The sequence below is a fragment of the Diospyros lotus genome, chromosome 3 (genome assembly GCF_014633365.1).
Source record: "Diospyros lotus cultivar Yz01 chromosome 3, ASM1463336v1, whole genome shotgun sequence".
NCBI classification, from domain to species: domain Eukaryota; kingdom Viridiplantae; phylum Streptophyta; class Magnoliopsida; order Ericales; family Ebenaceae; genus Diospyros; species Diospyros lotus.
This window is the reverse complement of record NC_068340.1, coordinates 37,781,637-37,806,210: the sequence shown is the minus strand read 5'-3', so window position 1 is coordinate 37,806,210 and position 24,574 is coordinate 37,781,637. Positions and strand designations below refer to the sequence as shown.

General features: G+C 34.5%; 3 protein-coding genes across 3 annotated transcripts; 2 read left to right on the top strand and 1 right to left on the bottom strand.

The window, feature by feature from the left end:
• The first annotated feature begins 3,039 nt into the window (after positions 1–3,039).
• LOC127797825 (late embryogenesis abundant protein At1g64065-like) lies at positions 3,040–3,948 on the top strand. The gene has a single exon (XM_052330982.1). It carries the CDS (start codon positions 3,123–3,125, stop codon positions 3,768–3,770), a length of 648 nt encoding a protein of 215 aa, XP_052186942.1. The 5' UTR covers positions 3,040–3,122; the 3' UTR covers positions 3,771–3,948.
• Positions 3,949–6,269: 2,321 nt separating this feature from the next.
• On the bottom strand, positions 6,270–6,917 carry LOC127796982 (uncharacterized). The gene has a single exon (XM_052329376.1). The coding sequence runs from the start codon at positions 6,915–6,917 to the stop codon at positions 6,270–6,272; it is 648 nt and encodes a 215-aa protein (XP_052185336.1).
• Positions 6,918–20,857: 13,940 nt separating this feature from the next.
• Positions 20,858–22,089, top strand: LOC127796981 (late embryogenesis abundant protein At1g64065-like). The gene is made up of 2 exons (XM_052329375.1): positions 20,858–21,015; positions 21,477–22,089. Exons 1-2 carry the CDS (start codon positions 20,858–20,860, stop codon positions 22,087–22,089), a joined length of 771 nt encoding a protein of 256 aa, XP_052185335.1.
• The last annotated feature ends 2,485 nt before the right edge of the window (positions 22,090–24,574 follow it).

Below are 24,574 nucleotides of genomic sequence, written 5' to 3'. Positions count from 1 at the left end.
TGATCTCCATCTGTCGATCCGGTAGGTGTATCGAACAGAGATGCTATTGTTTGTCGAAGCCTGAAGGTTGAAGTGAGGCTGCGAATCACATAGATGCTGAACCAGTAAAGCTTGAAGTGTGCGCAATATAGAGAGAGAGACACTGAGAAGAAGGAAATGAACTGAAGAGTGAAAAAGACACAAATTGCATAGAGAAAGAGAGAAAAATGAGTTTAATGGGAGATAAAAGTGGATTTAGAACGGTAAAACTATTGGGAAGAGGATGGCAAAGATAAAAAATTGGTATTTTGTGTTTAATTTTTTTATTAAATATTTATTATTAAAACATTAAAAAGTATATAAATTATAAATTTTAAAAATTGTGGGGCCTCCTAATTTGGAGGCCTTAGGCCGCCTATTTCGCTTCACTGTAGGGACTGAGCATTCAAATCCCTCTCAGGGGTGGAGGTTTTGTTTTTATATACTTTTTGACAATTAAATTAGCACTTGAGAATAAGTTAAAATAAATACTAGAAAATTTGTATACATTAAAATGTGAGAGAGTTATTTGTTAAGACTTTACCAGTCGAATCCCCAATGATTTAACAAGATTCTCAGCACAATCATCCCCTCATATTTTCAAACGAGATCTTCGGCCCAATCATCTCGTGAGACTTTCAAATTATATAAGTATACGATGTCTCGAGTGTGAACTACTTTTCTATGTATAAAAGAGAGTGAAAACATTTTCACTGGTATGGTGTAATGGCAAAACACTTGGAGATTCACATAAAATATCGAAATTCGAATTAGTGTAATAATTTAAAAGGTAAAATTATTATTGAAAGGTAGTTTTGAGCGAAAACAAGTCTCGCATGAATTGCATCGAAGGTCCAACTTTGAGTGTGTATAAATTATATTTGAAATTAAATTTATATGGTGGTGTATCAAGATGAAAGATTATGTGTCCTTAAGGATTAATTGGAAAAAAAAAGAAAGAGAGAGAGAAAAGACTGCGTGTCACATTATGGCAATCAGCACAATAGCATGCTATGATTGGTAGGATATGGGGCATATGATGATTTGCATATTGTTAAAAAAAGTATTAGGGATAAATTTTACAAATAAATAGAGTGTCGGCCCTCGGGCCTTTCCAATTACTTAGTTATTAGATAAATGTAAAAATAAGACGTGTACTAATATAATATATCAACATCTAAATTATTTAATATTTTAAATGTGAAAAACAAAAACATGAAAAGTTTAGATCTAGTGACAAATATATTAATTTGTCTCTATATATTATTCAATTTTATAGGTAAATTAGTTAAATAGAGATAAATTATATTTTTGTATTCTAAGATATAGTTATTATAGGTAAATGATACTTTTTGTGACTTATATCAATTAGTGTATATATTCTCTATGACAAGTTTACATTTCATATATAAAAAATGTGTAATGAATTTTACTGAATCTAGATCGTATCTAAATTCAAGAGGCGATTGAAAAAAGAGAAAAAGAGACAAAAAGACTAATCATGATGGCTTTAAAGAGAAATAGCGACCATTATTGATGAATTCAATTTAGATTGTGTTTTGTATTGTGTTTTTATTTTTATCATCAAATTCAAGGATTTTATTAAATTACTCGATTAAAAGCAATAAAGGGAATTTTTTCAAAAATGAAAGTATGTTTTGGGCTTTAGAGTATTTTTAAAATATATATAATAATAAAATTCTCAATTTTTCAAAACAGAACATGATCTTACGTGCAATATCCTCATCGAACTACATGTTGTCATGTCATGTATATAAAATTATAATAAAAATATAAACTCTATTTAACATACGTTCTTATATGTGATTAATTTAAAATATTATTGACATGATGTCTTCCATCACAAAATACTACCTACAATATGATAGTTGTGAAGAAAAATGTTACGTAGTTATGTTGTTCGATGCAAACAAATGTGAGAGGGTGAACGTAAATCTCTTCTTCCACACAAACCTCTCTACTAACTCGCGTCGGGCAAACCCAACGCAAATGATAAAACAAAATTCTAGTTGTTAATTTAATTAACGCTACATGATTCACAATTTAAATTGTGAAATTTGACGTAATTTTTTAATTGAATTAATTCAAATCTATAGAAAAATCGACAGTTGAAAAGAATTGGAAGTGAATTGAAGAATTTAAAGTGAACCATGAATCACTAGATCCTAGCTTATTAAACCACAATTTAAAACAAAAAATCAGAAAAACATGAACACTTCATGTCCATCTTTCAATTATATTTATAGTTTATATACGTTTAAGGAACTTAAGTATTAATAGAAAAATAAATAATAAATTTGTTGAAGGTGAAAAAATTAAATCGATTCCTAAAGACAAAGAAGATAAATAAAATTAGGTATAAAAATAAAAAAGATGATGTTAACCATAAAATTTACATAGTGACCATAAACTACCCTGGAAATGTTAATTAGCTAGGGTATTAGTAACATTTAATTAAGAATAAGATCGGGTTTGGATATATATAATATGTTTTAAACCTCGGTTGAATTAAATATTTGTTTCTTAAAATACACATAATAAAGTGTATTTTTTGGTGTAAAAAGATGAAATTTCTCACCCCCATACACGTTCTACGCACGTGGGAGAAATAAAGCGTACTCTTGTTATATTAACTATCCTGTTAGCTTTCAGTAGTAATAAATAATCGGAGGCCGATCTGCATTAGAATTAATAACCAGAAAAGTATGAGGGTTTTGGAGAAAATTGAGAATTCGAGATTAAAGAGGAAAGGAAAGAGGAAGCTGGGTTATCCGTACACGGTGGGGGCAGGGTGGCGTCATCCATCCATCCATCATTTTCCCATCTAGAAGCCTGCCAATTTGGAGAGTACGTTACGCGCCAATCTAACTGAATTGAAACACTTTTCGACGCCTCCATCCACGACGAACCTTCATGCTACGCTAAGGAACATTAGTCAAACACTAATTTCTGTCACCACCTCCATATCTATATCTATATCTATATATATATTTATAGCAGCTCATCATCAAGCTCCCATATCCATCCCGGTACCAACACAACACTTTCATCCCATTCTTTCATCTTCTCCAAGAAATCAAGCGATGATGCAGAATCATAAGGCAGGCTCTCCATTGGCGCCGGCCAATGGGTATTATGGCCGAAGCGATGCAGAGGCCGACACGGCTTTTTCCGACGACGAGCTCCGCCGCCAGAAGCGGAAGAAGTGGATACTGTATATCATAGCCTTTGTGATCTTTCAGACGGCTGTTATCGCCTTGTTTTCAATGACGGTGATGAAATTCAGAACCCCCAAGTTTCGGATCCTATCCGCGACGTTTCCTACCTTTGATGTTCAAACATCGAATCCTTCCTTCAATTTGAAGATGAATGCCACACTCGGCGTGAAGAACACCAACTTCGGCCCTTACAAGTTCGACAACACCACCATCTTGTTCTACTATAACGGCACCCAGGTCGGCATCGCCACGGTCCGGAAGTCCAAGGCCAATTTCCGATCGACAAAGAAGCTGGAAGTTGCTGTGGATTTGGCCACGCTGGCCAACGGTGCGAACAGTCAACAACTGGCCAGCGATTTGAGCTCAGGGATCCTGCCTCTGACCAGCACGGCGGAGATGAAGGGGAAGGTGACGATCATGTTCATGTTCAAAAAGAAGAAATCCACAAAGTTGGATTGCTCCATGGAAGTCAACACCAAAACAAAGGCGCTGCAGAACGTGAAATGCAAGTGATTAAGATTAAACGCTGAAAGGTTGTGCTTATGCTCATGCCCATATACATTCAGATTTATGTATTTATATTATAATAATTTGATGGTATTGTTTAATGCTTCTGTTCATATTAGAATAGATTTCCATTCATGACATGTGTTCATTCAGATAATTGACAATTTGATGGTATTTGTGATTATCCTTGGCGTGTGTGTGTGTGTGTACACATTTGTATTTCGATTGGAATAATTTGATGGTATTTAGTTGCAATTGATTCTGTATTTCTTTTCTTTCTTTTTCTTCCTTTTTTGGCTAAGTTAGTTTGTTTTCTTAGTTTCCATTCAAGAGAGCCGTACGTGTTGGTAAGGACAGATAAGCTGAGAGCGATAGATCAATAAATTCAAAGTTTAGGGCTCCATTTTGGACAAAGAGAAGTGAGAAAAGTCATCATCTGGGACATTGGGGCACCACCCAAAATTATATATATATATATATATAGTTGATAAGATTGTCAGTCAACTTGTTTAAGAGTTGAAACTAATAAAAAGTAGATAAATTGTCAACCATATATGATTGCCATTACAATAAAATATCCATTAAATTGGCAGTCAAAAATGTCATCAGAAGGTCTCCATGGTGACATTTTTTTATTGGTTTGGCAGAGCTGAAGAAACATGCATTCAGAGGACACTTAAAGTGCCACCATAAAGTAGTTAATATTAGTGGCATTTTTTAAACAAGTGGCCTTTTCACCAAATACCAACACACATGAACTACATGTTTATACAATATCCATTGCTTGTATAATCGATATCATAAAAATGAGAAGGTACCCAAAAAAAAAGAATGGCCCCTAATTAATTTGAGAAAATTAAAAAAAATTATTATTCATCTTCAGCTAGTTATTAATAACATCTTGATTCAAAGATTCGTCCTATAAAATATGAGCTATTTGAAGATTTAAATTGTAGAATTTCTTCTAACTTAATGTTGGTTTTCTTCAAGTTATGAGTAGCCTTATAATCTATTATTTCATTTGGTATATTCTATAAATCATATTCATGTTTACTTACTTGATATTCTATACCCTTAAAAAAAATTATTATTCATCGCAACCACCCTCACGTAGCATTTTATATTGTTTTTTCTTTTGCCAAATTTTTAATTATTTGTCTATGGATAACAATTTAAACCTATCCAACTAATATTATATCATTGACCTCACTCAAATTATGTGAAATAACTTGGGATGATCGTCCTTACACAGTCCATGATGGTCATGTCCTTAATTACGTTAAGAGAAATAAATTGTATTGATATGACCCTTATATAAGACAAGAATCGAATTTGTAATTTATCAAATTAATATTAATATATTACTCATTTTACTGTTCAATTTATAATTTGAAGACAAATTATGCGAGCATTGATTGAAGTTAGGCAGAATAATATTTAAATGTCCCTACATGTCCAAAAGTCCAAATGAGATAACATTTTTCAATTTCTAATAAAAGTCAAGAAGAGTAATGATTTCATATTCTAAAAAGTTTATATATAACACTTTTCTCGTTTTTGTTAAGAGTCCTAGCTATAAACGATAATTACGGGTGTTATTTCTTTTTTATCAAAACCCCCGTCACAAATGTTATCTAGGGGCTCAAAAAATAAAAAAGAAGTGTTAAAATGGTCTAACTAGTTTTTAACTTTTGAATTAAGAGTTTTATTAACATTTCATTTAATGCAGTTTATAATCCATTAAATAAAAAATGATAAAATATTAAATTAGTTGGACCTCAATGCAAGTTGTCCCTATTCAAGAGGACCACGTTAACCATTTGCACAAACAACAATTAAAATAGTGTCTTAACTCTATTTATACTACATTAATTAATGTGAATCTAAATCCTAAATTAAATCCCTAATTAAGCCTCAATTAAATCATAATCAAATTGCACATAACCCACTAAATAATTTAATTTAATTTAAATTTTTAAATCATTTAGCGATGGAATATTCCGTCACCAAATAATTTTAATTTTAATTTAATTTTTTTAATTATTTAGCGATCGAATATTCTGTTACTAAATTTAAAATTTTAATAAAAATATTAAAAATTATTTAGTAATGGAATATTCCGTTGTTAAATTTAAAAAAATTAAAAAAATTTGCGACAAAATATTCCGTCGCAAAATTTTAACGACGGACTATCCATCACTAAATTATGAATTTTACAACGGACTATCCGTCACTAAATTATGAATTTTTTTTTACTGAGTGTACCTTTAATTCCAATCATGAGCGAAATCACAATTAGGCAATCCTCATGGTATATCACAAACCGATAGGCATTCACTCATATTTTACTAAAACTACATATTAAAAAGTATAAATAGGTGTTACACAAAACAAAATAAATATAGAAAAACAAATGAAAGAATATAAGCATGACATGCATGAATAAATTTATTCTACATCATTCATTTCTACGCTACTTACAAGTAAAGTCTAAAACACCTAAAATTATCTGCATTTCACATTCTGTAGCTGCTTGGTGATGGTGTTGACTTCCATGTTGCAATTCATTTCTGCAGATTTCTTCTTTTTCAACATGAACATTATGGTCACCTTCCCATCCAGCTTAGACGCGCTCGTTAATGGTAGAATCCCAGAACTTAACTCCCTCTCCAATTCTGAATTGCCTGCCAGACTCGCCGGCGCAACCAAGTCCACCGCAACGTCCAGCTTCTTGGTAGATCGGAAATTGGCCTTGGACTTGCTGACGGCGCCTCTGCCGACTTGGGTACCGTTGTAGTAGAAGAAGATGGTGGTGTTGTCGAACTTGTAGGGACCAAAATTGTTGTTCTTCACCCCAAGCTGAGCGTTCATTCTCAGATTAAACGAAGCGTTGGATGTTTGAACCTCGAAAGCGCCGAAAGTGGCCTCTCGGACCCGAAACTTCGGCGTTCTGAACTTCATCACCGTCATGGAGAAGAGAACTATGACGCCGGTTTGGAAGATGACGAAGGCTACTATATAGAGCAGCCACTTCATCCGCTTCTGGCGGCGGAGCTCGTCGTCGGGCAGAGCCACGACAGCCTCTGCGTCATGCTTGGCCATGGGATGATCGGACTGGGGAAGCTCTGGATGAACCTGAGGCTTCTCTGCCATTGATTATGTAATTTCTGGGGTGGGTTCGATCTAACGAGACAATATAGATAGATAGGTAAGAGTCGATTATCTGTTTGCTCGAATTGGTGAGGCTGTGAAGTGATGGATGGTGAGCTCAAGGCAAGGCCATATATATATACATATAAAATCGAACAAATTCGAACGCGTTAATTCCAGAAATGCAGGGCGTGTGGAAAATTAAAAGCGGCGGTGGCTGTTTGAAGTTTCCACCTTGACGGTTTGACCCATCAGAACCTTCTTATCTATCCGTTGCACGAAATGATTTGAGCCTTAGAAATTTGAAAATTATTTTTGCTTTTTAAGGCTAAACAGTAAACACATAAGAAGCCCCCTCAACTTTCCTTCTTTAAACCATTTTGTCCCCTAATTGAAGGAGTGCTCTATTAACCCCTTTTTAACTTTCAATTTTAAATTCATTGTGCCCCTTAATTACCAATTTTGTAACAATTACATAGTTGAGTGCAACAAAGAATTGCGTGTGAGTTACATATGTGGTCTAACATCGGCCCCACATTGACCAGGTCAATGAAAACATGTCACATATCTCGTTGCTGCAAAAGATGAAGCAGGTCGATAACGAACAGTCACCGGAAGATGACTGAAGTTGGTGCAGCAGCCTTCAATGACACATGTAATAAGCCATGTTTGTATAAGGTTGCCACGTAATTTTAATAAGTTTAGAATACTGAAAAATTGATTTTATAGCAATTTCAAGTATCAAATCAATTGTAGGGAATGCCTCAGAGTGAAATTGTCTAAGGAAAATGATATGGTCTCGATATACGTTCGGAGTTAGGATTTATGGTATTGAAAGAAATCGGATCGGAAACAGTTTTCGGTATAACAAAAATACAGCTGTTCTTTAGGCTGTAAAACCAAATCGTTGTAGGAGGCTCCCAAAAAATCAACAGAACCCTAGGGGGGTTCCGGTTTTGCCTAATGAGCAACCCTTCAGTAGTTTCAGGATGAAACAATAGCCCGGTGAGCACACTAGAGCGAATCTTCTTTTTTGACTAAGAATTGGATTATTAATTTTGCGTTTTTGGTATTGTAATGCAAATAAATTTGATATTTAAGGGCATAGTTACAATTAGATAATTATTTAATTAAAAGGAAATGAATTTTGAGAATTTAAATATATAATTTTTATAATTACAATATAACATAGAATTATATATATATGTATATAAACGTGCTGTGCGTGCATAAGTGAAGCTGCCCATACTCTGCAAATGTAATGGCTTCGCAAAGCTTCTGTGAAGCTTTAATGGCCGAGATTTTGGCCGCAAAATGGGGAGATTGTGGTAGCGAGATTTGGGGAAGAAGATATGGCAGCAAGATTTAAAGGGTTGAGCAATTAATGTGATATTTATATATATATGCGCATTGGAAAAATAACAATGGCTGCCTATAAATAGGCAGCGGATTTGGCCGAAAGAAGCAGAGCTCCGAGAGATCAAGAGGAGAGCCAAGAGAAAGAGTTGTGCGAGAGAGAGAGGTCAGTCGGTGGCTGCCCAAGGCAGCAAGCGGCCATAGTCGCAAGCTTCAAGCGGCCATGGCCGCGAGTTCGAGTGAGTAGGGGCTGCCATGGAAGCTTGAGTGTAAGGTGAAGCTGCGAGCTGGGGCCAAATGTGCTTGGTAAAGGCTCGGGAGGCGGCCGAATGGAGCTGGTGCGGCCATGGCCGCAGGCAGTTTTGCCGACCAGCAACCAGTTGCGGCCAAGCGGCAGCCAACGGCGGGCGTATGCAGGTTGCGACGTCCGGGGAGGCCAGTGGAGGCGCCGCGGGCAGCGAGGGAGGCGGCAACAAGCGGCGACAGTGGGCTGGTGCACGGCGGCCATGCGCAAGTTGCAGGCAGTGCACTGGTGGGAGGAAGAAAATGAAGAAGAAGAAGAAGAAAGAAAGAAAAAAAAAAAAAGAGGGAGTTGCAGGTCAAGCAGGAGGAAGAAGAAAAGAGGGAGAAGAAGGAAAAAGAAAAAAAGAAAAAGAAAAAGAAAAGAAAAGAAGAAAAAATAGGAAAAAATCTCGAAAAAATCCTAAAAAAAATAGAAAATTATGTTTCGGTAATATCCCAAAAATTTAGCAAGGAAAATGGCTTGGGCACACGTTTCGAGAATATGGCACGCATACCGAGAAAACCGGAGATGCTAAGTCAAGGTAAGTAAAATTTCTTAGAAAATTTTTGAAATTCAATAAAATTATTTTATGAATTATCGTAGTGAAATATGTGAGAAAATATTTTTAGAAATATTTAGTTTGGATTTATTGAGGAAAATAGGAAGAAATGGAGAGAAAATTAAAGAAAATACAAAAAATTATGGAAAAATAGGTTTTAATGTTTATTTAAAAAATTATGGTGATTATGATGCTTTGAAGCTTAAGTTAAAGTGACTGGTGCAAATTTTGAGGTTGGCACGCAAATCGAGGTAAGGCACAGATATCGAGGTAGCTTGATAAGCTTGAGAAGGTAAGTGGTTCTCCCTAATTAAAATTAGTTTTATGGAAAATGCTTGGTTTGTTTGTGGTTTATGTTCCTTAAAAATGTTTTCATCATATTGATATGCCCTGATATGTATCCATCATGTAGATTGCATACATGACATGATTATGAAATGCATAAATACACGTTGATATTATTGATCACTCGCATTTGAGGCCGTAAGGAGTACGAACTGGCACCGCTGCTTTACCCATGGTGCACCCATACTGTAACGACCCGTTACTCGATCCGATTATATTAATTTGAGAAAATAATATTTAATTAATTGAATAATGACTTTGAGGCATTATATGTGTTATTTGTAGGTAATGCAACCAAAGTAAAGAGAATGTGGAAAAGATCAAAGGATTGATTCTAATAGAAATGAGACCCACGACTTTGCAAGGTATGTAATAAGCATTTTATGGAATATGGGGTATTAGAAATATTGTAAAATGAATTTTAGCTTAAGTGTGCATAAATATATGTAAGGGAAATGATTTATTAAAATAAAGGAAAGGGTTATTAGTGCATATATATAAATATATATATGATATTATGTTATAAGTATAAAAGGGAATTGGGAAAGAGAAGGAAATAGAAGGAAATTGAGAGAGGGAGCCGTGAGATTGAGAATGGGAAAAGCTAGGGCTCCAACTCTTATTCTTCTTCTTCTTCTTCATCTTGGATGATCAAAGTGCTACAAGAGGTTGGTGTAAGATTTTAGTTAATTTTCATCTTCTCCTTCCCCTCTTAGCTTGTTCTTATTATTGAAGGTAGGTTGTGAACCATTTTCTCTTGATTGTTCTTCAAGATTTAATCAAAGAGATAACTTGATAAAACGCAAGTTCTACTTCTCTACTCCTCTTCTAAATCTTTAAGTCTTGATGTTTTGAGGATTATTGTGTTTCATGCTTTTGGTTGAGATCGATGTAAAGATCTTTGTAAATCTCCCTAAATTCTTGAATGTGATGGTTGGAATTATTTTGAGACTTCAATAGGGTTTGTTCCACCCTATATTTGTTTGGGAATGGTGTATTTTGGCTTTAGATTTGAGTTTGGGGAGAGTTGGAGGAGTTTGGGGGTGTGTTTCTCGTTATTTTTGGGTTCTGGGGGTTTAAGAGTCGACTAGTGGGGTCTGGGAGTCGACTCCCCAAGGTTTGCTCTCGGTTAGGTCAACTCTGGGCATGTGACAGTTGACTTTGCCTCGAGAGTCGACTCCCGGGTGTCGAAAGTCGACTCCCGCGGTAGACTACACTGCGCACCCTATACTATTTTAGTCATAACTTTTTTTTGTAGATATCAGATTGACAAACCGTTTGAAGCTTCATAAACTAGACTTGATAGGATTCGATTTGATATATTATGGGTATTATTTGGACAACATTTGAAGGGTCTTCCTAGGTTTAAATCCATACCAACAAGGATTGGGAGCCAATCCACAATCCGTGGCATTTCTTGGTTTGGGTTTTAGGGTCTCATGAATGAATATTATGAGAGGTGGTTGGGATGCATATTTGGGGGGTGTTTCACGCATTGTCATGTTATGATATATATAAATGTGTGGATTAGCCTAGGTATTGGGTGGAGCTGATTGGCCTCAAGGGTCACGTGTGGTCGCGAGCACCGTCCTTGGAGTGGAGCTATCCGGACCCAATGACCTCCTGGAATTTTAAGGGGTTGTGACCTTGGGTGGGAGCTGACTATCCTCGAGGGTTATTGGTGCTCATGAGCTCAGCCCTGGGAGTGGAGTTGTTTGTCCCCAAGCGTCCATTGCTAATTGTACAAGCTAATGAGAGTCATATGTGTGTATATATATTTTCTTTGGTTTATGGGGACGGGGTACATGACTTATCGGGCTTGTTCCTTTTTCTTTATAGTAAATCACACATGTGGTAATCTGATTTTCGTTATCATTCTTGTTATACTTGTTAGGCCTTGTGGCTCATTCTCTTGCTTCTTACACCATTCCAGGAAAAGGCAAGGGTAAGGCTGAAGGCAAGCCTAGCAAAGGTGGATCTCCAGGGACTTAGCCGTGTACAGAGACTACTGAAAGACAAGGTTATTAGAAGTCTTTTGTTGTGTTATATAGAATTTGTCACTCTCTTATATTTTGATGGCCCATGTATATATTGTTGTGGTCATGGTTTGGGGTTTTGTATTTAATGAAAGCTTAGAACCTGTGTAATGATGTCATGAATGGATGTGCATATGTGTTAATATAGAAGGTGTTTATGGATGTTTCGATGTTACCCCTCTCTTGTGGTGGTTGGGTTGAACGTTTTTAGTTGAGTTGTTTCTATATCATTCTATTGATTACCTCTTCACGGATCCTCTATGCTAGTCGAGGCTCTGGGTGGCGGGCCGTCACACATACACCTTGGCTTCAAAAAAGGGGGGCGCAAAAATGGTAGGTAGTATGAGGGGTGCAATTGACACCTACGAGGAAATACATTGCATTCATGCATGAAATATGTTTTATGTACCCTTACTTAGATGATTCATCATCTAACTTGGGCTTTGTCCCTGGAATATTCAAATGTTCTAGATGGAGATTGTAGCATATACAAGGATGAATGAGGCATGAAATGGCACTTAACAAAGCGTGATAAATGAAATGTATGTAACGTAGCCCCTGTATTTAAGTTTTGCTATTTTAAATTCTGAACATTTTGAGAAATGTTGAAGATATAAGAATTTATTTATGATTAATGTTAAGATATCAGGTTTCGATCTTTGCTTCCGTATTTGATGTGTATAATGATTCTCTTTCGAGATTAATGTATGGAAATTCTAGGACAGATTCGAGGAATGATGTGGTTTAGCTTTAGTGTTTGAAAGAAAAAAAATTTATTGTCCCAATTATAACGCGCCCGAGAAAGCGGGGCGTTATAACACACACCTCCCTACCGATGAAGAAAGAGGAAGACGACCACCCACATCTTTTCCCATACCGCCAGCCCAGATCTGCTTGTTCACACCCAGCCGCTACTATCGTTGGTCCCGTCGACCCTAATCAGAGTTGTCGCCCTCTACCAACACGAGAAAGGCGAGTAACCGACCAACTGCTCATTTCCCACGCCATCGGTCCAGCTTTGCTTGCCCATGCCCAACCGCTACTATCGACACCCCCTGACCCTGATCGATGTCGTCTCTAGCCACCGAAATGAGGAAGGCGTGCTACCGACCGACCTCTTGCCTGTCACGTTGCTGGCAACCACCGACAGAGATTGAGAGAGAGACAACGACCACCAATAGATGAAGGCGAGACCAGGGTTTGGTCTGCGGTGAGAAGATGGATAAGGGTCGGTCGATGACAAAGAAGATGAGAGGTCGTGTAAAAGGCAAGAGGTCACAAGTGACAAAAAAGGCTGAGAAAGAGGAAGAAAAAGATGATAGTGTTACACGCACTTCAATCGCATGTGTAACTTACACACTTGTGCAAATGTCTAATAAGTTTAAAATTGAAAGCGGAGGGGGGCAATAGATCCCCCCTCAAGTTTAGAAGGCAAAATGGTTAACAAGAAAGTTAAGGGGGCTTAGGTGTGTCTTTAGCCCCTTTTTAATTTCTCAAATTCCATTAACCAAAGCTAACGCAATGTTCACTTATATGACCTCCAAAATCATTTGAATGTGGAATTTAGATCATTTTTAATGGTAAGTAATTTTAGAATTTATGTTAATATTTAATATCACATCAATTTTTAGTGACAGGATTTGACCCCAAAAAAAAAAAAATCAAAACAGAGAGCTTGAATTTAAAAAAAAAAAATCAAAATTCATTCTCTCTTGTAACAAAATTTAAATATAATGATTAGTTTATTATAGAGTGCAAAGTTCAAATATCAACTATATAACTTACTTATTTCTTAGTTAATTTCTCTAAAATTTCTCATTTTTTAAATTCTAATTAAATATATGTAAACTTTCATTAATACTGTTAAATTTGTTAATAGATTATATGTTTAAATAATTAAAAATCTTAAACAAGTGCTTAGATAATTAATTAAATTTAGAAAATATATATGAATCAGTACTTATATAATTTCATCAGACTAAATAATGAAAAAAATTATATAAAAATCAATTAAAGATTCATGTGCATCGCACAACCATCCTCATCACTAATATGAACATAAATAGTTGTCGACAATTATTTCTTTGATTAAGTAATAAAAAATACATATATTCTCAGTCATTAACTTAATTGTTTAAAAGTTCACAGTTAATAAAAGATACATAAAATTGGCACTACAACGAAACATGCATTTAATTGGCAGTCAAAAGTGTCACTAAAAGATTCATAGGTTACCCACCCTTTTTTAATTGGTCTGGCAACGTCTAAACAATTAATTGTAAAAAAATTGTTTATACATTGTAAATTCATTGAAAAAAATAATTATAGAGTGTAATTAGTTTGTTTGAGTGATTAAAATTATTTTTATAAAAAAATAAAAATAATTGTGTCCATTTATTTTGGATTCATTGTAAATTCTTCTCTTAATATTCTTTATTATTATATTGCACCTTTCCTAATCCTAGCTATTTAATTTCTACTCATTATTGGTCCAAGGTCGGGAGGTTTGTCTTTCCCCGCATGCAGTTTATCTGAATACTATTATTTATATGTATACTCCTGTAACAAATTTATACTTTAAATAAATAAATGATTACCATATTTTAATTTATCTTAAATATAGCTCACAATATACTGATGTACTGATATTTGAGTAATTCCCACGTGTTATTTACTTTGAAATTGAATAAATAAATAATACATTAATGATAATATATATATAATAATATACAATGAATAATTCTAATACACATTACTCTCTTCTGTCACACAAAAGGTAAAGTTGCGTTCTCTTTACTTTTTTTAATCGTTTTGAATTTTTTAATTTTTCAAAACACTGAATACATGTTTATTTTGTCATTTATAAAAGCAAAAAAAGATTATAAATAAAATCTAAAACAACAAAATGTTATTTCAAGTGTTTTTAGTCAAAATATACTGAAAACACAAAGTAAAAAAAATAAAGAGCCGTTTCTTTCCTGCCAAATCTCACATATCTCTTGTTCTCTCTCTTCTCTCTCAAGTCTTGGCCGTCAATTGCGCTCGCCATCTCTAGCACCACCACGGAGATGTTATTTTGGTATTTTTAAAACATTTGTAGGGTATTTTTTATAATATTAAAAATATATTTCTAATTTAAAAATGCATTTTTATATATGAAAAGATTAGAGTTAGAGATAAAACTAAATCAAAATTTTTAAATTTAAAGGTGATAACTTTTAAAACTCATTGCATCTCTGCCCATGTGCAAACATTGATTGAGGGAGAACATGAAGCCTCAATTAAAGGTGATAATTGGGCTTCATGACTGATTAAAAATATCTCATGGGTTGATTAAAAATAAAATATAATATTTTTTAATAATTAATGTCACCTGATCTCTATTACTCTCATGATACGTCAAGCAGATGGATAAGATAATGACGGGATAAAATTAAAGATGAGATAAATAATAATGAGATTTGTTATTGTTTAAATATTGTTTGTGAAAAACTCGATCAAAAAATTAAAAAATCAATTTGTGATCACTCAAAATAAGAAATTCAGTTAATTGACAGTCACGAGAAAACAGAGACTTAATTTCCTAGGCATTAGAGTGTCTGCAAGAAACCCTTTCTTGCTCCACCGTCGACAGTCCCTTACCATTCGATCTTACTGGTTGTCTCTAGGGGTGTGTAATTGGTTATAACCGAATCGAACCAATCAAAAATTATGAACCGAACCGACCGACCCACCCCAACTAACCGAACTAACCGAAGCCTAAACCATACTAATCGAACCAAACTGAAAATGAACCATAAACGAACTGGAACACAAAACTAACCAACAGACTGCCTTGCTGTTGTCGCCAGCCACATAATCGACCGATTATTCCGATGATTGGAACCAATCATCGGATTCCCCTAACCACGATGACCCACATACCCAAAAATTAAAAGCATCTAATGGTCAGATTTTAGTAGATCTAAGTTTCAAACTTTCAATGTAAAAGAGAAATTGTACCCAAAAAACTTACCTAAAAACTATCGGCGTCATCTTCGTCTCTGGCCATCAGAAGCAGCTCGCATCGGCGTCATCTTCGTCTCTGGCCATCGGCAACAGCTCGCATCGGCATCATATTCATCTCCAACCTTCGCCTTCGTCTTCGTCTTTGCCATCGGCAATGACGAGGGATGGTGAAGGGAGAGAGAAGAGACGAAGAGATAAGGCGGCCTGATCTACAAAGCCTCGAAGAGCCTTCGTCTTTGCCATCGGCGACAGCAAGGGATGGTGGAAGAAGAAAGAATGGACAAAGAGATGACCATGAGGCAGTGTTGTCGTGCAACCAGATCTGAGATCTATGAAGAGATGAGATTGATGAGGTAGTGCTGCGGCCGGCCAGATCTCAAAGAGAAGAGCTACGAAATGGTGAGAGGGATAGAATCTTAGAGAGAGAATGACGAAGAGAAGAGAAGACAGTAGCAGACATGGGGTGCCGCGCCCGTGTGAGGGAGGAGGGGCCGGTTCGGTTCGGCAGGGGAGGGGTGTCCCGCCCGCGTGAGGGAAAGGGGGCGGTTGATTCGGCATAGGGGAAGGAGGTTATTGCTATTCGGTTCGGTTCGATTTTTCGGTTATTTTTACTAAAATAACCGAACCGAACCGAATAACCGATTTTTAAGGATAAAAATAACCGAACCGAACCGAACCGACCAAATTTATCGGTTCGGTTCGGTTTAACCGAACTTTTGCTCCCCCCTATTTGTCTCCATTCTCCCATTTTCTTTCAACCACCATTCGATCTTGCTGGTCGCCATTAGATCTAAGGAGATTTAGTCGTTGGATCTTGTTGGTTTTTATATATGAGCCTTTGGGCGTCGGGTGGTTGTCTTTGATTGCCAGAAACCACCAGCGACGGTGGTTGGTGGCGACTGACAGTGCGTATATAAGTGTTGGCCGAAAATTAAAATTAGATCTACGAAAATTTAACCGTTAAATCTAGCCAATTTTTGTGTATGTTAACCCACTTAATTTAGAGTTTCTAATGAGAGACTCTGATTGTGTGAATTTTCAGCTGATGGTGGTCCTTGAGCGACAAAGAAGACGTAAGAGAATAAAAGAAGATAAGAAAAAAAAAAAAAAAGAAACACAAAATATTTTTTTAAAATTTTAAAATAAATGCTTTTCCATTTAAAAAATAATTTTTTAAAATAATAAAAAATATATTTTTTAAATATCTCAAAAACACTAGAATGCCAGCTAACTTTTCCACCACACCACCTAACTTTTTCACCTCCAGATGTCATTTTCAAATTTCTAGAAGGATGACTTAATTCACTAAGAAAGTGAAAAGAAAATGTAAAACGCCGCTTAAGGAAGTTTGGATGTTTTGATCGAGTCCAATTCATACCCAAAAGTCTCTACTTGTTTGTTTAGACTTCCAAGGCACTATTAGCAACGATTATTATTTTGCATTTTAAAACATAGTGACAGTGAAATTGAGAGGATGATGATCCTCATCCTCTCAAGTATACATAGAAACCTTGGCATTCTTAACTTTATCACCGTCATCTTAATTATACGAAAACAAAAATAAAAAAAAAATACCTTGCGAAACATAAATAGAGAAAGATTAATTTTTTTAAAATAAAAAATAAAATGATAAATAAAAAATATAGATATTTTGTTTATAAATATATTTTTTAATATAAAAAATAATTATTTAATCTTTAAATAAAACATAAATTCTATAATATATTCAAACAAATTCTAAAAATAAATTCTATAAAAAATTAAGAGTTCTTAATTAGAGAAAAAAAAAATCATTTCTATTGATGGATGAAACATTTTTTATATTTTTTTCATATTACAAAATAACCATAGAAAAATTTTAAAATTATAAAAATAATCTAGAAATATTTTTTGATATTTTAAAAATAAAAACGTTTTAAAAATACTTGTAAAAAAATTTTCGTGTATCATACAAGGTCGGTCGTGGAAAAGAGAATTATGACGCCGGTTTGGAAGATGGCGAAGGAAGGCTACTGTGTCTATGACGCGGGTTTGAGACAAAAGGAAGAGGAAAGAGGAAGCTGGGTGGTTATCCGTACACAAGGGGCCGGGGTGACGTCATCCATTCATCATTTTCCCACCTAGAATAGAAGCCTACGCGTTTGAAGAGTATATTACGTTACGCGCCAATCTAACTGAATTGAAATACTTTTCGACGCCTAGCTCCATCCACGACGAACCTACATGCGACTCTTAAGGAACATTATTTGTCAAACAATAACCCATGGGAGCTGCTATATATATACAAAGACCATCCCAGTAAGTACCAACACTGGACACTGTACACTTTCATCCCATTCTTTCATCTTCTCCAAGAAAACTTGTCGCTCTCTTCTCCTTGTTGCCTGGCCTTTGCACTCAAAATTTAATTAATTAATCTTATCTATATTTTAAAAACCTCAAAAAATATATATATATATATTTATTGAAAATTTGAAATAGCAAAGCCTATTCATATTTAAAAAATTATGAGAAAAAGAAAAAGAATATTGGATTTTTCATTGCAAGAATAGTTTCTCAAAGTTTTTTTTCATTGAATTTCAGATTGCGTATTTGTTTTCTTAATTTTGATTTTGTTAATAAATGATAATTAATTTCTATCATCATCACAAATTATTTCTTTACATTTGCAATTAATTTTCATATTGGTACGCTTTTGTTTACTTTAAAAAAAAAATTGAATTGATTTTCATCATAAAAATAATCAATAAAAAAAATTCTTTTAGTGTAAATTACATTGTCAGTTTTATAAAAATTAATTACATTACTTTAATTTTTTTTTATTGCAACCACTAAATTTTATTTTTTATTAAAATTCAATCACTTTTTTAATTTTTCATGAAATTCCGTTAACCAAATTGCTAACGTGATGTTTACTAATATGACCTCCAAAATCACTTCGTTATAGAATGTAGATAAATTTTAATATCAAGTAATTTTGAATTTTATTTTAATTAATATCACATCAATTTTTAGTGACAGGATTGGACAAAAAAATTTAAAAGAGAGCTTGAATTTTTACAAAAAATCAAAATACGGTGGTTCTGACAACAAAAATTAAATTACAGTAATTAATATATCATACAGTGCAAAGTTCAAAGATCAACGATGTAACTTACTTATTTCTTTGTTAAAATTTCTCTAAAATTTCTCATTTTTAAAATTATAATTAAATATATGTAATCTTTCATCAATATTTTGAATTTTGTTCATAGATTATATTTTTAAATAATTAAAAATCTTAATTTTTTTTTCTTAAACTAATGCTTAGAAAATTAATTAAATTTAGAAAATATATATCAATCAGTACTTATATAATTTCATCAGGCTAAATAATGAAAAAAATTATACAAAAATCAATTAATGACTCTTGTGCATCGCACAACCATGATCATCACTAATATGAACATAAATAGTTGTTGATAATTTTTTTTCTTCGATTAAGTAGTTTGGAATTTTAAAGTAACAAAAAATGCATATATTCTCATGATATTCTACTCTTGATCATATTAAAGTTTGATGATGAACATGTTTTCAAGAATGCTTTTCTCATATTTCTCATGTTCTTAATTAGCTTTCAATCAAAAAATCAATTCCAAAATAATTAAGCAAATATTCAAAGCCCAAATGTATGTTCTTAAGGAATTTGAAAAAACAAAGCAAAAATCATATCAAATCTCTTGAAAGAAATTGAAAAAAGTGTTTTTAAGAAAAAATCAAGCCATTTGTTGACTACATTAATTTTTTTTCTTTGATCTATCGACTAAATTCAATCCATTTGTCAACTAACAGAATGACAATATTTCAATATGTCAACTAACTTATATGCATTATGTCGACTAACTCTTTTAATTTGTCGACTAATAGAATAGATAAATTAGTTTTGTCAACTAACTCCTTTAATTTGTCGCCTAGGTATTATTTTGTTAACTTATCTTTTCTATCGACAGTTTGCTTCACAGAAATTTGTAATGGCTAATTTTTGGATGCAATAATTAAATGTGCCCCAACTACCACCAATGGTCTGATTTTTGTCTCTATTCACCATCAACTATAAATAAAAGTCCAGTGGTTCATTTAAAGTTTTTAGAAGAATTTATTGTTCGTCTACCAAGTGTTCAAGAAATTTTATTGTGCTTACTTTGTTTTCTCTCATTTTGATTGGTAAGGCTTTTGTTGTATTCATTTGATAAATTAATTCAAAATCTTCTATTTTTTTGAAAAACTTGTAACTAAGAGGTAAATCTACGAGAGTCTCTATTTCATATTTGTATTGAATTTCCAAACAAGAGCTAGAAAACCTATTTTGTGTGTAAGAGATTGTAATACCTAGTCTTTGAACTAGATAACATACGTAGTTCAAGTAAGGGATTTTTAGTGGATTTACTTCAAAATCCTTAGTAAGGAGTTAAGGTAATGGATTAATCTTAATTAAATCGAAATACTATAAATTTTGGTGTTCTTATATACTTATATTCTTAATTTTATTTTATTATAAAGCACTTATCTATTCTTCCTTTGTTTCGCATATCAATCATTTATTAAAAAAGATTTTATATTTCTCAAGTTTTAAAAGATAACTAATTCATCCCCCCTTGTGTTTGCCATGATACTTCCATTCTACCATCTCAGTCATTAACTTGTTTAAAAGTTCACACTTAATAAAAGATACATATAATTGGCACTACAATGAGACATGCATTTAATTGGCAGTCAAAAGTAAAAGATTTAATTATTTAATATAATTAAATTTGAATTAATAAATACATCAAACATTTTTTAATAATTCAATCCACCTCATCTTACATCAATTCAATCCAAAACAGCTGCTCTGATGTACGCTTGGTGTGGGTCCACTCACACATTAAATGTTAAAATTTTATTTTCTTAACTAATAGGTTTACATTGACCAACTCTTATTTTATTTTATTTTTTGTATTTGGTCTTACATAAAATTATTGATTAACCACTGACGTAACCAAGTGTAGCTAAGTGATGGATAATACTACAATAACCTAAAGGGGTACTCAAACTTGTTGACGTGTTGCTTTGTCGTTAGTTTAAATTGATAATGATTTTTTGGGACCGATCACCACATGCAACCTCTATAAATGGGTCTTGGAAATCGGACCTCGGACTTGGCGATATCGGACCTTGGTTATAGGACCTGCAAGACAGCAGAGTGGCGGGGCTAGGATCCCCCGGGGTGGACTCCGACGCTCAAATCAGTAGAATAAATGCAAGTCGTAATAAATGTAAGAACTGTGAAACTTGACCTACCTAATGAGGATTTTTGTCCTTTATATGTAGATCCGTTATGGGGTACCCGGGATCAACCCGTGTTGAGCGGGGGCACGACTCCCGAGAATCTCGGTCAAGGTGGAACGGGTCTTGCGGCCCGGCCCGAATTTCTTGGGCTCCGCTCCGAATTGTTGACTTGCCACGTGTCAGTCTCTCGAACGATCCATGTGGCGGGTAAGACCGTTGGCGCGTAGGGGTATTTTGGTAATTTTAGGTGGTGCCACATCATAAATAAATTTTAAAATTTAAATTTAATTATAATTATTAAAAATAATAAAAAAATTTACTTAAACCTGAAATGAATTTGAAGAAGCCAATGGTAGCAACCGTTGTTCCCCAAATTATTGAGCCATCAATTTCCATCTAGAAGCCAGCCACTGGTTTAAACGGAAATGAACAGTTCCACGCGTCCTTGGACGAATTTTCTTCGTACCATGGACAGCGGTCCAACATATCAGTCTTGTGGTTAACGACACTAAACACACTTCTTCATTAACACCTCACCCCACCCCACGTATATATAAAGAGAAAGAGAGGGAGAGCAGCTCAAGCTCTCATCCATCGCACTACCAACACTTCAATCTCATTGTTGTTTGAGCTTCTGCAACTAATCCCACTCTCTGTTTAATTAGCAGATCAAAAAGGAAAATGATGTCGCAGGAGCATAAGGCAAGCTATCCACTGGCCACGGCCAATGGGCATGGCCGAAGCGATGCAGAGGCGGCCACGTCGTTTTCGGACGAAGAGCTCCGCCGGCAGAAGCGGAAGAAGTGGATACTGTATATCATAGCCTTTGTGATCTTTCAGACGGCTGTTATTGCCTTGTTTTCCATGACGGTGATGAAATTCAGAACTCCCAAGTTTCGGATCCAATCCGCCACATTCAACCATAATTTCCAAACATCAAACTCTCCCTTCAATCTGACGATCGGCGTGAAGAACACCAACTTCGGCCCTTACAAGTTCGACAACACCACCATCTTGTTCTACCACCAAAACGGCGCCCTAGCGGGCAGCGCCGCCGTCCGGAAGTCCAAGGCCAATTTCCGATCGACCAAGAAGCTGGACGACGTCGCCGTAGATTTGGTCATGCCGGACTCAGGGATCCTGCCTCTGACCGCCAAGGCGGAGATGAAAGGGAAGGTGACGATCATGTTCATGTTCAAGAAGAAGAAATCCACAAAGTTGGATTGCTCCATGGAAGTCAACACCAATACAAAGGCGCTGCAGAACGTGAAATGCAAGTGATATAGGGATCGCGCACACGCACGCACACACACAGATATATATATAATCACATATATAGATTAATTTGTTGTACGTTTGGGTTTTAATTTTGAGCGAAGTATCGTACTATATATATATTCTGTATTTTAATTTTAATTATTCTTTGTTAATTTTGGTGCTCACATGCGTTTTGTCATATATATATATATATATACGTGTTTTGGGGCCTTCTTTATATATATATATATATATATTCTTTTACTGATTTATATTATGTTTCGTAATGTCTAACATATAAAAATAGAAAAAATATGCAAAATATATCGGGACTAGTAGTTATCTATATTCGTCAGATAATGAAATACTAAAAAAAAGAAAGTATTCAAATACTGGCATTTCTTAATATTAAGAAAATAGTATTCTCATGTACAAATATCACTGTATCATCAGTAGTTATGGTGATGTGATATATATATATATATATATTATGGTAAATCTCATTCATTAATTCATTCATGATACCACACCACATGCAATATGCAATCGGACGTCATCTCAAGCAATGGACAAATGCAATCAATTAATGAGGAAGAGTGTGTGTCTCAACTCTCAACTGGATGATGAGCAAGCCAGCAGTGGTTCCAAATATTGAAAGGTGGTTCCATCCCAATTTCAAGAAGAAGAAATCCACAAAGTTGGATTGCTCCATGGAAGTCAACACCAATACAAAGGCGCTGCAGAACGTGAAATGCAAGTGATTAAGATTAAACGCTGAAAGGGTGTGTGGGAATATTGGATGGTGGTGTCTGTTTCTTGGAAGGGGCGGTGCGTGATCGCAGCTTCATAATTCTATTTCGGCTTTGTATAATTTGCTCTGTGCTTGATTATTTTGATTAGTTTTATGGAATATATACATCTTTTTTGTGGCCCAATTTTTTTTTATATTTATTTTAGGCATTTTTATTAAAAACATGAATAGAAAGCTGTGTCCCCAAACGGAGGGGATATAGAAATGCATATAATTTAAGGGTATTTTAAAAATTAATATTAATTTATATTTTGACTTTTTTGTAAACTTTCCACAATATCACTCTACCACATGATAAGTTAATTTTATGATATGAAATGGGGGGTTTTCGAATTTACAAAAAATAAGTAATATAGGATCCTTAAAGAATAAATATTAAATATAACATCAAGGAATAAATTAAAATAGAATAAGGATATATCTCGATCTATTTGTTCAAGTTTTATATTATATATTTGATGAGACAATATGACTGCTTATATTAATTGTTGTCATGTAGCTCGCTCTAAAGCTTCAAATGAGGCCATAATTAAACTCGTATTGGTCAAATTCAAATATTGACCCTTTTTTAAGCCATACATTAGATATGCCAAATCACGAACATAATAAAGATTGGTAATATAAAATAAAATACATAAAAGGCATAATTCCTAATGTATATCAACACATATTCATGCTTCTTGCCTTCCTATAGCCATGACTTGTGCTTTTAAAAAGGTTTTATCTTTCATGTGATCATATCTCTTTTTGACTTAGATGAATTTATAAACTCAAACAAGTAACACCCTCAACCCAAAACAAGATTGGCTCCTTAGATTTTATTTATTTATTTATTAAGATGCAGTGGATGTGCCAAATCATGGACATAATTAGAAACACTTGATAGTAGAATTAGTTAAAAGTTCAAATATCAAATATCCTTTTCAAAATAGATAAAAGACATCAATATTCCTAAAATATCTCAAAATAATGCTCATCCTTATTGCCTTCACGTATCTGTGACTAGTGCCTCAAAAAGGTGAGATGTCGATGATCCATATTCCTTCAGCCTGGCCTTTGTTACTTTTTATCAGCAAAGAAAGTGAAGTAGCCTATATTACTTGCCAAAGTCTAGGGCCGTTGCCAATTCGACTCGATTCTTGTCACCATGATTCCTTAAATCATCATCGGTATCATTGTTTTATAATACTCAAGTTAGGTTGAGTACTTTTTAAGCCTAAAAATCAATCTAATGTGTTAAGACCTCTGTGGTTGGAAGGATCCAGCAAAACGAACCAAATAGGGAGCCGTTTCACCCCTCCGACCAGCTTTTCGGTCCGCTTGGTCGGAGCGGACCCAAAAGCATTGTTCACTAGCTAGTTTCATCCTTTTTGAGTCTAGAAGGCGTATAAAGTACGTATAATATTTCACACCAGGAACGTATATGTACGTCATCTCCTCCGAAGACCAGAAAATTCCACGCGTCGAGGAACATTCTGCCGTCACAAACGTACGATCGAGTTCGACAAAGATTTCCAGGAACGCTCTCTCTTGCAACCTAATTTCATAACCGTACCGGCCGTGACGATCATGTTCATGTTCAAGAAGTAGAAATCCACAAAGTTGGATTGCTCCATGGAAGTCAATTTGCAGACGAAGACGCCGCAGAATTTGAAATGCAAGTGATGAGATGATATACTTGAATGGGTGCTTTGATTG

Excerpts from the sequence above, each read along its gene's own strand:
- LOC127797825 (XM_052330982.1), top strand. The coding sequence starts at position 3,123 with ATGATGCAGAATCATAAGGCAGGCTCTCCATTGGCGCCGGCCAATGGG.
- LOC127796981 (XM_052329375.1), top strand. The coding sequence starts at position 20,858 with ATGGGGTACCCGGGATCAACCCGTGTTGAGCGGGGGCACGACTCCCGA. Across the intron at positions 21,016-21,476 it reads TCGAACGATCCATGTGGCGG|ATCAAAAAGGAAAATGATGT; the intron begins GTAAGACCGTTG and ends TTTAATTAGCAG.
- LOC127796982 (XM_052329376.1), bottom strand. The coding sequence starts at position 6,917 with ATGGCAGAGAAGCCTCAGGTTCATCCAGAGCTTCCCCAGTCCGATCAT.